Source organism: Syngnathus floridae, chromosome 5, assembly GCF_059516105.1.
Source record: "Syngnathus floridae isolate MCC-2025c chromosome 5, RoL_Sflo_1.0, whole genome shotgun sequence".
Classification (NCBI taxonomy): Eukaryota; Metazoa; Chordata; class Actinopteri; order Syngnathiformes; family Syngnathidae; genus Syngnathus; species Syngnathus floridae.
This window is the reverse complement of record NC_142417.1, coordinates 12429779-12442337: the sequence shown is the minus strand read 5'-3', so window position 1 is coordinate 12442337 and position 12559 is coordinate 12429779. Positions and strand designations below refer to the sequence as shown.

The 12559-nt window shown below is 38.9% G+C and overlaps 1 protein-coding gene and 1 long non-coding RNA gene across 3 annotated transcripts in view; both read left to right on the top strand.

Moving 5' to 3' along the window:
* Positions 1-2501, top strand: part of galnt9 (polypeptide N-acetylgalactosaminyltransferase 9) — a 51640-nt gene extending 49139 nt beyond the window's left edge. For both annotated transcript variants that reach the window (XM_088376667.1, XM_088376668.1), the window contains 2 exons: positions 155-322; positions 1718-2501. In XM_088376667.1, coding sequence (XP_088232793.1) covers positions 155-322; positions 1718-1864 — 315 coding nt within the window. In that variant the 3' untranslated portion in view covers positions 1865-2501. The remainder of the gene's footprint in view (positions 1-154; positions 323-1717) is intronic.
* A 253-nt stretch (positions 2502-2754) lies between these two features.
* On the top strand, positions 2755-9949 carry LOC148398236 (uncharacterized). The gene is made up of 3 exons (XR_015858806.1): positions 2755-2977; positions 4600-4683; positions 9444-9949. It is a non-coding gene; the product is annotated as an uncharacterized LOC148398236 (long non-coding RNA).
* The last annotated feature ends 2610 nt before the right edge of the window (positions 9950-12559 follow it).

The following is a 12559-nucleotide window of genomic DNA, read 5'->3' as shown; positions in this document are numbered from 1 at the left end:
GCTGCTTTAATTTCTTACTGTCTATTCATGTTTTTCTCACTTTATCTTATCCAAGAAAAATGTCTCAATACTCGCAAATGTGTTTTGTCACAGCAGTGACAGACCTAACCATCCTCAAACTTTGCACTGAAACACACTTATCTTTTGGTTCCAGCTTGCTCGCTACTCAACTGATGGCGTTCTACAGCTCGGACCCCTGGGGTCGACCACCTTCCTGCCTGACACAAAATGTCTTGTTGATGACGGCAGAGGACGCATTGCAAGTTTGAAAAAATGTGAAGCCGTTGCCAGGATTTCCCAGCGGCTTTGGGATTTCACACAGGTAAAAAACAAAGAAAGTAATGCCATTAGTGATTAGTGGATGGAGTTCTGGTGATATCTGAAAAAGTCTAAGACAAGAAGGAGGAGACAACACTTCTATGTTTTATCAGTTTTATCAGCAAATAAGGTCAAAACAATTGTAAATAATGTATTCATCATTTATAGTGTTTCCAACAAATTCCTAACCACAATCACGGTATTTTTTTTTATTGGTCTTACTTCCAGGAAGTACACTTCCCCACAGTGAACATGGAAAAACTACACCAAATTGTAAACAAGCCTCCCTTAAACTGTGTTAATGCAAAAGCCTTTGGTCTATTTTGAACCACATTAGTTTCTGGTTCAGCGTATATAATTGGACCAAAGGTGGCTCATTAAAAACATGCATACAATCTCAAGCTGATTGAATAGCCTTTCACAAAGCTCAAATATTCCAAATCATAAGGCCATGGAGTAGGCTCATTATTTTCTGTGGTGCCTATTTTATTTGCTGGGATGCCACAAAAAGCTACTAAAATATGTCCCGATGTTGATGACCCTGCGCTCTCAGCAGTTATTTTACCAATTCCATTTCATCGTTCCATTTGGGTCTGATCGGAGAGAGATTTCACTTATCATCATATTCCGCTTGTTCATTGTGCATCAGGATTCAGCACTCACAGGTGACATATTGAGAGCATATTGCGCAGGCTGTTATCTCAATGACTATACTTTTTGGAGATATTACATTGTGCAGGCGGCACAGTGAAGCACTGGTTAGCACCTTCACCTCACACTCCTGAAGTTCAGGGTTTGATTCCGGCTCCGGCCTTCTTGTGGAGCGTTTGCATGTTCTCCCCGTACATGTGTGGGGTTTCTCCGGGTACTGCGGTTTCCTCCCACATTCCAAAAAACATGCATGGTAGGACGACTGAGCTCTCCAAAATGCCCCTCGGTGTGAGTATGAGTGTTGGTCTGTATCTGCACTGTGAATGAATGTAGTGTGCAGCTCTAATAATACCAGGTTGCATCACTGTGACAAACAACGAGAGGCCATGTTGCCATTTGGTCTATTCCGGTAGCAGTACACGGCTGACAAATCTTGACATGATTTGGCTCCCATGTCCTAGAAATGTATGAATTCATAAATTCCCATGAATGTCACCATGAGAGTAAAATGTATTTGTTATGATCTTACGCAACATATCTGAAGAAAACGATTTGACAAACCATTAAATACAGAATAAAGGTAGTTGTGTACATATCTGAGTTGTCACAATGCCTATGGAAAATACCATTTGACAAATATACTATGCTGGCTTTTTGCACAATGACCTTGTCTATAAAACGTACCGACAATCTGGTTAATAACGTTTTTTAGTCCACCGTGTCTGATTTGACTTTTTCCCCCCTACAGAACGGTCCAATCATCAGCAGGGACACAGGTCGTTGCTTAGAAGTGGAAATGTCTAAAGATGCCAACTTTGGCCTTCGTCTAGTGGTGCAGAGATGCTCAGGTCAGAAGTGGATCATACGAAACTGGATTAAGCATCCCAGACACTGAAGCCATGAGGAAAACCTCTGAGACTTTTCGGGGGTTATTTTTCAAGTCACAGTCGGGAATTGGAAGACATGGTATGACACCACTACGCTGTTGGGCTTCCCTCAAGCCACAGAGCTTTCCATCTCCTCGACTTCTCTGACTACACTTATAAGAAAGTTCTCATTTCTGACCTGTATAAAGAGGTGTACAGTGACACACGGGTGCGACCCGAAATTATTTTATTTCTATTGTAAAAAGCTATCCGTTTCATCGTGTGTGTTGTTTTGATGAGAGCATCTGAGCCATTCAAATAATATCAGAGTTGTAAATTGTAATTTATCACATTAAATGATTATTTGGAGTTTCTGAAAATTACATCAACCAGATTGCGCCAGCCTGTTTACTATATAATAGGCTTTAAAGGAGATTGTTATTTTCTCAATAGGGGACAGTATTTTCATCTGCAGTGGCACAAACTACAACAATACCTTGTTTTGTTTTAATAGTATTGCTCACTGTGGGCAAGTGCAATTGTGCCTTTTTTACCATTATTTGCTTCAACTGACCAGGGAATGTGAGTCCCTAAAGCATGTAAAAACTATTTGGAAGTTAATAATGTAAAGCAATGTATAAAACAATAAAAAGTCTAGTAATATACTGTAAGAGTGAAGGTTTTAAACTGATAGGATATTAAAATCATTTTTCATGATTATGTCTCACTTCACACAACAGAATGTTTTCTTTTAAATATTACAATTTTTTTCTTGCATTTATATAGGGATAGACTTATAGTCTCGTGTGTGAATGTGTGTGTTTGTGTGCATGCATTTATGCACATAGAGAGCAAAAATCAAAAGGAATAAAACAGCTCTCAACAAAAATAGCAAATACACATTGGTAAAAAGGAGTAGGAAATATTTCAATTACAAATGATGAGTTTTCTCCTTCAAAGTAATCCCCCTGGAGCGTAACACCATTTTCCAGCCTTCTCTGACACCTACATACACTCCTGGAACGATTCTTCCAGAATCCTCCGCAGCTCTGTTATGACAGCCATCTTGAAGTCGACCGTCTTTAAAAATGCTCCCCCTTTTCTTGAGGTTGGGAAAGAGGAGGGACACAGAGCCAGGTTGGGTGAGTAGAACGCTTGCTCCAGCAAAGATTTGTTGTTCTTGGCCGGGAACTGTAGGAGGCTCAATATTTGGCATTGAGAGGTAATTCTGCCTCATTTATTATATGTGTAGAAATGTTCATATACTGTGTACAAGTTGAACATACATGCAAAATCACACTCTAATTCCTAACACATTCATACTAGCACATTTTCTTCACTCAGCTGCGTGTATATTGATTAATGAGATTTCATTCCAAAGGACAGCTTGTCACAATGACGCTGTAATTTAAATGCATGTAAATCTGATGATTGGGGTTGAAATCTTGCATCTGCTCTTATTACTTGGGGTTTATGTCAGTTTTCTCCAGGTAGGTAGGATTTCTCTGAGATCCGGAGAAGTGCAGATTACTTAAAGACTATGAATTGTTTGTGTACCCCTCCACACCAAATGTCAGCTGAGACAGCTCACAAGATAAGTGCAAGCAATATAAAAAGTTGTTCAGACCTCCCAAAGTTGACATGCTAAAATTTTATTTTCCTGCCTTTCTGAGCCCAGTACAAAAGTCTCCTGTGAGATCGGTTAGCACTAGTTGAAATACTAAAGTGTTTGGGATTTAAATAAAAAAATAAATAATACATGGAAAAAAAGGATCTCCCCAGACGCCAGCCCCTTGAAATAACTGCTTGCTGCTTGAATGGCTTTTTAACAGCCACCCTCTTAATACAATGCTTCACAGAAAAGGTCACCTTTACCTGAACAAACCCATTTGCTCCCATTTGAACAAACATTTGCTCACTCATACTTTTTTAACAGTACAATCATTTCAGAGATGCTGCGTTTACAGCAGGGGTCAGCAACTCCAGTCTTCAAGGGCTCCTATCTGTAATGTTTGAGATGTATCCCTTATCCAACACGCCTGATTCAAATGATCAACTCATCCCCAAGCTCTGCATGACAACGATCCTGATGTGTTGTAGGAGGGAAACATCTAAATTACTGTGGATAGATGACCTGGAGGACCGGAGTTGGTGACCCCTGTTTTACAGTATGTGACAGCGGCCACGGAAGCCCTGTACGCCCAAAAATATAGTGTGTGGTGTCGTTGCGGTGTTCTCACAGTGTATGTACCACAATGTCCTTCATGGGCAAGTTGGGAAGAAGCTGCTGAAAAATGCACAAAGGGCTCTAACTTATGACTTGCAGTTTAAACTGAATTCCAGTACGTGTCCTTCATGTTATGATTGAATTGCCTTCTACAGGTAAAACGTGAACAATATTGGAGCAGGCAGGCAGCGTTAGAGCATGTTTGTTCCCCTGGTAACGTTGAATACAGGGCACATGTATACAGTAATCCCCTCTCTATCAGGGGGATTTATAGTTCAGAATACACATATAATAAGAGGAAAGTCGCACTATAGAAGTACCGTATTTAGATACACCCTAGGCATGTTTTTATGGCATTTACAGTGTATTTAAACACTGCAACAGAGCAAGAGCAATGGATAAATAACAAAAATTTTATGCAAACAGTACATTTTGCTAATCTATCTTTTATACCGAAACACAAAAACAGCCTGTTGGTCTGAAAACATATGAGCGCATTAGGTTACATTGCATGTCTCTCTGTCCCCAAATTAAAAGGGAGAGGAGCTGCTTTGATTGGCCAAGATAGGCTGACCTCAACCACTGCAGCACAGACCTCCCACTCTCAGGTCCGCCAGGCAAGTAAGTGCTCTTCTGGTAAAACATCGCGTCTGAGTTATGCCCCGTGTTCGTGAAAATAGAGCTTTCAGTATTTGCCTCGGCAGGTATTGTAAGCAAATAAAATTAAGCACATTGCTTGGATTTAAAGGAGTTGTTGGCGCTTAATGTGAGATGTTGGCATAGAAATATACTTCCTGTCCCACTAATGAATGCCTCCAAGTTCTGTAGCTTCCTATTATTGGGTATACTGTTCGTCTACTGCTGTAGCAATTTTTTGGACAATTCAAACAGCTTGGCAAGTAGTCACAGCAATCATGGCCTGTCACATTTGCCCCAACCCCATTTTATTTTATGACTATACCATTTTGTCCACGAGCCATAAATACGGCAGCTCTGTTCGCCAGTGACATAGAGTAAAAATACCATACATTCTTCTTTAATTAGCCAGCATTTGCCCTGCTTTCCTAGATTTCCCACATAATTCATGAAAACATGATTTTTTTTTAAGATATTCAATGAGAAACCAGTGATTTTCCTTTGTTAAGGATGAAATGGAAAATTAATTAGCTATCTAAGATTGGTGTCAGTGATGTCAAAAGACAGGAGACAGAGAAAAGCCCACGAATGCATTCACACAATATTTTGGAAGATAGACAGATAGATAGGCAGATAGATAGACAGACGGACAGGCAGACAGACAGAGGTGTATATATGTATGCACGTACGTACATACATACACAGGCATTGGCAAATGACAGACTGGCTCATTGGTTCAAATTAGAAGGTTTGATTTTTGTCCTCTGTAGCAATGACACATTTGAAATGAATCTTGGAATTGACAAACAAGAAAATATGAAAAACCTGCAGTAGTTGCATGCATTGTCTTACAAATGTATAAAACCAATACCCAAAAGCAGCCTTTCCTCAGTGACTGTCTATCTTGAGGACAACATTTTCTTTGTGTTCAATCAATTTCACCAGTCCACTCCAATCACAGGAATGCTCGCGATTGTAGGAAGCAATGAGATTGCCGTACGTTCACTGTGGATTGTCATGCTTTCCAATTTGTATCCGCAATTTTAATGTGCAGCCTCTTAGTTGCTTTGTCTTGAATCACATCATCTAAGCAATTCATCATCTCTGTATCATTTAAATAGACCGCCACAGGCTTCCCAGAGTACGTTAATATGTTAGTAAGACATTTAGTGAACAAACACTGTGAGTGTGGTGCCTCCTAACATTTGTATCTTGCTCTAAAACTGAAAGTTATTGTGCTTGCGATTTTGCTTTAGATAGTGTGTGTCATAAAATTCCTGCGATTTATTCTAACATTAAGATAGACTGATATTACATATATATCTTTCTAAAAAAAAGTGGCCATTTGCTTCTAATGTCTCTTTTTTTTCATTTTTGGCCCATCGTCAGTCCCCACAGAGTGTGAAGTGTGACCCACAGATTTGGACCGCCAATCTATCTCTAAACGCTACTATTTCACTTTGTCATACTGTCCAAGTGTAGGAAACTAAGTCACAAAAGCGATTGCATATGAAAGAGCCTTACTCAAGTCCCCGCAATAATATGCATAGAGAAAATAATCCATCAATGTTATATAGTCCACACACCCAAGTCTTGAAAATGTGTACATATCTTTATATTAACCTCTGATTTAACACAAAACATTTGTTTGCACTGAGACACTGCTGCCTTCTAGAAGATTTATTGCCTACTTTACAACCGCTTACGGCTATGCCAACATCGTCAGCTTCTCTCATCTGCTGGTCTTTCTGAACTGCTGACATTCATTATGTATTTACTATTCTAAGGTGAGCACCGGTGAAGCGTAGGAATGCAATTGTAGCAGAGGAATGCAATTGTGGTAGTCCCTCTACAATTGCATTCCCAGAGAGCACACTGGAAAATAAAAAACTTAACTTTTAGTTGTGAATCAATCAATAAGTTGTAAACAAACGTCATTGTCTGTGCTTTTCCTCAAAAATGTGCAAATAATATATGATAAACCCAGACTCATGTGAAACCGATGTACATGTCCGAATTAAGGAAATTCAAAGGATTTTTTTGTGCATGTATGCTTGCTACACAAAAAGGAAATTCAAGTATCACGCGTGTCTCATACCAAATGTATGAGGATATGCAGTCGTAAGCTTGTGAATCACACAATTCCTCTGAGAGCCCAACAGGGAAGTGGTTTGCGTTAACAGTTTTTATTCCCGTCTGAGTGGATGACAAAGTGACAGTGAGTGATGGGATGGTACGGAAATAAGGGACTGGAGGGTGGGGAATAGTGTTGAGGCTGGGGAAAGGGTCGCATGGACAAGGACAACGCATCCGTCTCATGAGCAAGAGAGCCACGTTAGCGCTCATTGTGATGCTGACAATACTCTTTTTACGCCTGGGCCACTGCCAAGAGTTAGAGGTGACTTCATTATTCAGAACGCTGCTGGGGGTGACTGGCTGGGTAGCATCTGGTGAAGTGTTTCAAAAGGGACCAAATCTACTGTGATGCTACTACCCTGCACCACATTGAAAATATATTGTACACATTTCCCCATTAGAGCAAAGACTGACTGATTAGTGGTATGTTTGAAAAGTAGGTGACTGACGGATTAGTCACTCAGTATACTGTGCAACAGGGGTCGGTGGTACACTGAGTTATGGATGGATGGATGGATGGATGGATGGATGGATGGATGGATGGATGGATGGATGGATGGATGGATGGATGGATGGATGGATGGATGGATGGATGGATGGATGGATGGATGGATGGATGGATGGATGGATGGATGGATGGATGGATGCATAGATGGATGCATAGATGGATGCATAGATGGATGCATAGATGGATGCATAGATGGATGCATAGATGGATGCATAGATGGATGCATAGATGGATGCATAGATGCATAGATGGATGCATAGATGCATAGATGGATGCATAGATGTATGGATGGAGATTACTATTACAATGATAGCTATTACATGAATTAAGTACATCAGCTTTGTATTTAGGATGCAAAGAAACTGTTAATTTGCGTGATATTTTACATTGAATAACGTTGATGGAAAAATAATGTAAATACAATATATATCGAGTAAATTCTTCATAAATATCTATCAGTAGATACTGAATCTCCACCTGTGTAATGATTTAAACTTTAAATACAGTCTGCTGAGTGCCCTGTTAACAATAAGTAGCTAAAGAACCATAGGAAACATGTTTTATAGCCTTGAGTTTAATTATAAGGCCTCTCCATTTGCTGCCAGAAGAGTCCTTTGCCTCAGACCACAGCACGCCCATCCACTTTGTAGTGCTGACAAACAAAGGTATACAAAATGCTGAATAGAATCCTGTTTTCCATCGCTGTGCTCTCGTAAAGCAAATGCTAACAACCTTGGACTTCGAGTATAATGCTTTGACAATGAAAGTGTACAGTGTTTACAAGTCTGATTGCAAGTCAAAATTGCAGGCCTCATTCGTGATGGAACTATGAATTACATTTTTCTTCCAATGTGTAACCCCGTAATTGTTTGGGTAGACAAACGGATGAAAACGAATCTGGGGCTCTTCTCTACATTTCATGGGGATCAGATGGGCTACAAATTCAGATTACTTTGACAACATTGTGAGGTATGTTTATAAATATGTTTTATAATTTATATTTAATGTCACAAGCTGAAAAGAAGACAAAGTACTCATAAATATAAGTTTGTTATGGCGAGCTTATCTGTGAGTACATTTTGAAAAAATTTTCCTTTTGCACTTCTGAAATGTTTTCACAATTATAGCTAATGTATTCTTTTGGTTTGACATAAAGTAGACAGTGTTCCTCTCTCTGATTGTGTAATGTCATTTAGTTGATTGTTACTGCTCGGATTTGAACAATCTATTTTGCATGCGAGGTTTTATTATTTGACATTTTTTCCAGACATTTTTTTCCCACTGAAGAGAAAATGCTGACAGTTTCAGCTGTCACTTCAGCACCTCATCAGAGCTGTCACACTTCCTTGTGTGACTTGTCTAAGAAGAGCTGATCTGGTTGGAAAAATCTTTATTAAATTATATTGCTAACAATTTTATACTGTCTCCTAAAAAGTTACCATTTTTCCCTTGAAAGCGTGCGAGTATTTTTAAAAAACAGCCATTGTCTTGTAACATTTTCTGTGCAGGTGGTTTAGAGGGGGAGCGGGGAGGCTTCTGGGGTGGCTTTTATCATGAGATTTGCAATAAAAAATTTTTGCAATATAATTAGCTGCATAATTTTTTTCTCTAAAATCGATGGTAGCCAATTGAAATATCAAATTACTATTATAAATTACTATTGATGAAATCTGATACCAAAATATATGCTATGGAAGGGCAAACATGTTTTTCACTGAATTCTGTCCGCGCACCTCTACTGGACTTGGACAAAATGATTGACTTCAAGAAAAAAAATGTCGATACTATCCCATTGTGTCAATGCACATTGTATGGCTATTAAGAGATAAAACAACCCATGACAAGCTGCATTTGAACATCTGACAGGCCACATGCCCATTTTACTTTGTCAGCACTTTTCAGTACAAGTTTTCATCAGACCATCTTAATGGTGCCATATATTTAGTAAGTCATAAGAAGGCATTCATCATGTTGACAGCTCACTGTTTCTTCTGACAAACTTTTTCGACTATCATTTTCGATGTAAGCCTAGCGAACAGACGAGTGCTGATTCTGTATTCATCCTAGCCTAAAGGCATATTCACACTTCTCTGCTTTACAGCAGTTATTTTCTACTCCGGAGCTGTCTCTTCCTCATTTGGGCTACAATGACCATGTGGGACAGCTGCAGTCCAAACAAATGGTGCAAAGACCTTGCTGAGAGGCGGGTTCCTCTGAGTTTCCAAATCAGCCTGGAGCTCCATGTGGTAGAAGAAGGTGATCTGACAAGCTACGGTGCACAGAGCCAAGACAAAGCTGCGCAAGCTGTGACTGCCTTCAGTATTTTGGCATGGATATATTTAGTCATACAATACAAAATCAAGCCTGAAATGAACATGCTGAAAAGCAATCAGTGGATTGTTGAGCACAGACAGTTAATTACTTTGCTCAAATATGCAGCAAAACTCTACCACGTGAGCACATACTGTACAGTATCACCTTGGTTCTGTGTATTGTGTGATCGGGCGTAAAAGCAACTCTGTAGCTAATTGTGTCTTGGAGCTGGTGTGCTCACATCTCTGGAGATCTCATTATAAGATCTACAAGCTGCTCAGACACATATCAAGTCTACTCACTCTCACATTCCATCATCTTGTACAGCTACATATCAGTGCACTCCTTTGAACATCACTATGTATTATTGACAGAATGAAGCATGTATTGTTGATCAGGAAACAGCAACGTGCAAAGAGAGAGTTACACGCAAGTGTTCTGTAGCTCATATCTCCGCACATGAAATCGGTTTCAATCTATATTCTTAGCTTTGACACAAACTACATATTAATGTAGCCAAAGAATCACAATTAAGATCTCAACAAATTCATCGATAATTATTCAACTGAGTTGAATATTGTGTGTGCTGCTTTGATCTTTTTTTATTGTACTCATTTTTTCCCAGAGTAGGATTTTCTTTCGGCTATACAGTAATGTATATTATTTCCAAGTTGTACTACACAAAAACAATTCTATTTGCGGTACAAATAAATGTTAATATTGCTATTTCTGTGCTTAAAATTGGCATTTTGATAGTGTTCCTAATATTTCTATCCTAATATGGCCCCTGAAACCTAGAAAATTGCAGTGATGATTTGCATTATTTTCATCATTATTATTATTATTATTGGTTGAATCACCTCCCCAAATAAATCCCATTATATAATAATTCAAAGCAACTAATAGAGCATGGTGTCTTCTAAAACTTGATGTGGATTACTTCAATAGTTTCAATACTAAATGTTTAATCAGTGGTCTGACCCAGGAAGGGATAACTGTAGCTTTGACTTAGAAGCTTTTCTGTGACCAAGCTAACAACAGAATATACTTGTTTTCTGTCTCAAATCAATTATCTGAATTCAAATGCCATTTTTCCCTTCCAAGCCCCAACATCACGCATCACGTAAGATTGTCTTGCATGGCTCCTAACATTGAAACCTGCATCTTTGGGGTTTGTCTGTAGTTTCACATTCCCATCATTGCTCATCGATGGTAAGTTACATCAAGCTAAACATTTCTTTACTCTATTCTTTTTGTGCTCCCTGACTTTAGTGAAAGCATTTTGTGGAAATGCATTGCTCATTGCGATGCTTCAGATTATTTGCTACCTGCATGTACCCTCAACCAGGGCACTCTTCTTCATCTCACCCAAGGTCTACATGTCAACAACACTGTACCTACAAAATACATGATCAGAGTGCTTGCTAATGTCATTGAAATAAACACAGTAATGATGTACATGCTTGAAATTTAAAACAGAGTAATTTTTAAGTCTAAAACAGAACCTGTGACAAGCTCACAGTGAACTGTTTGATACAGGCTCATAAATACATGTTAAGGGCAGACGAGTTGCTGTGAAGTGTTCCCACATGAGGGAGGAGAAGCACTGCCTGAGTCGGTAATGAAATGCAGTTCAATTTTAGTGTCAAGGATTATTCGCTTTGCTGTTCGCGTCACTGTCAAAGGACCCTTGTGTGAGGCCGAGCGATCTGTTGTGCTTTTGCCAGACAGCATTCATTGAACAGCATCCAAGTAACCTCTGTAGAAGACAATAATTACCAAATCACTTTGATGAGATCATCTCAGGTAAAATACAGCAATCATATAATTTTCAGCATAGCTGACCTTGTGGTGACTGTTAGAGTTTCTGTATTTTTTTTACTGCTATTACAGTACACTAGGACATTCAATACAACAAAAATACATTAGAAGCAATTAGGAATTGTTGGATGTGTGCAGAACTGTCACTTTTTGCATTTTAACCACCAAAAGGACAAGATTAGGATTGAATATTTGAACACATTACAATCGAGCCAATATTTTTTACGTACAGTTCAGTCAAAACTACAAATGTCAACCCAATATACTGCCTAGTCAAGCTATGAGCAATTATCTTGGTTGTAAAGATGGCAAGAAGTGTTTGTCCCCATTTTTTTGTGTGTGGTGTAATAAGAAAACAGGCCCGACAGCAGGCTATGAGAAGGCAGGAAACTGAGCACCTTTTATTACTGGCTTGTGAAGGCCATTATTTATAATAGCACAGTAACATAGCAATACAACCTCATCCAAGTCTGTTGTCAAACAAAGCAAAAAAAGAAAAGAATTGCAAACAAAAAACAGTTGTGAGTGACATTGTCACATAAATCTTAATTTAATTAATTTAATTTTGTAAATCATGTGTAATGCAGTGATGTTTGTCAACGTACAGTGTATTTTATTTTTCACCTCTACCATTATGAGCTAAATGGAATGCAATTATATTATAATAATAATCAGCAACTTGATACAATAAAGCTGTAACTTTTGTTACATCAGCCTGACTGCCAAAGAGAACGAGAGTGCATTACTGCAGATGCAATCGAAATAGTCTAATTCTAGCTATCCCCATCACATGCTTGGAGAGAGAGAAATCAAATGTGACAGCGTTTCTGTCTCGCTTGAGATTAAATCTAATTTTGGGCAGCCATTAAATAGAAGTCAATCTCTGAGCAGAGCTAGTAAAAGTAACGGAGTAATATCCACCACCTATCTTATTCACAATTTTTTTTGTAACAATCAGCGTGCACGTTGCAGTGGCAGCTCAACTCAAAGATAGAGATAAAGATAGAGTCTTTGCATCACTGTTCCATCAGCATGAAACTGCTGAGGCAGGTCATGTGAAGGTGGTGAGAAAATGGAGGAGGC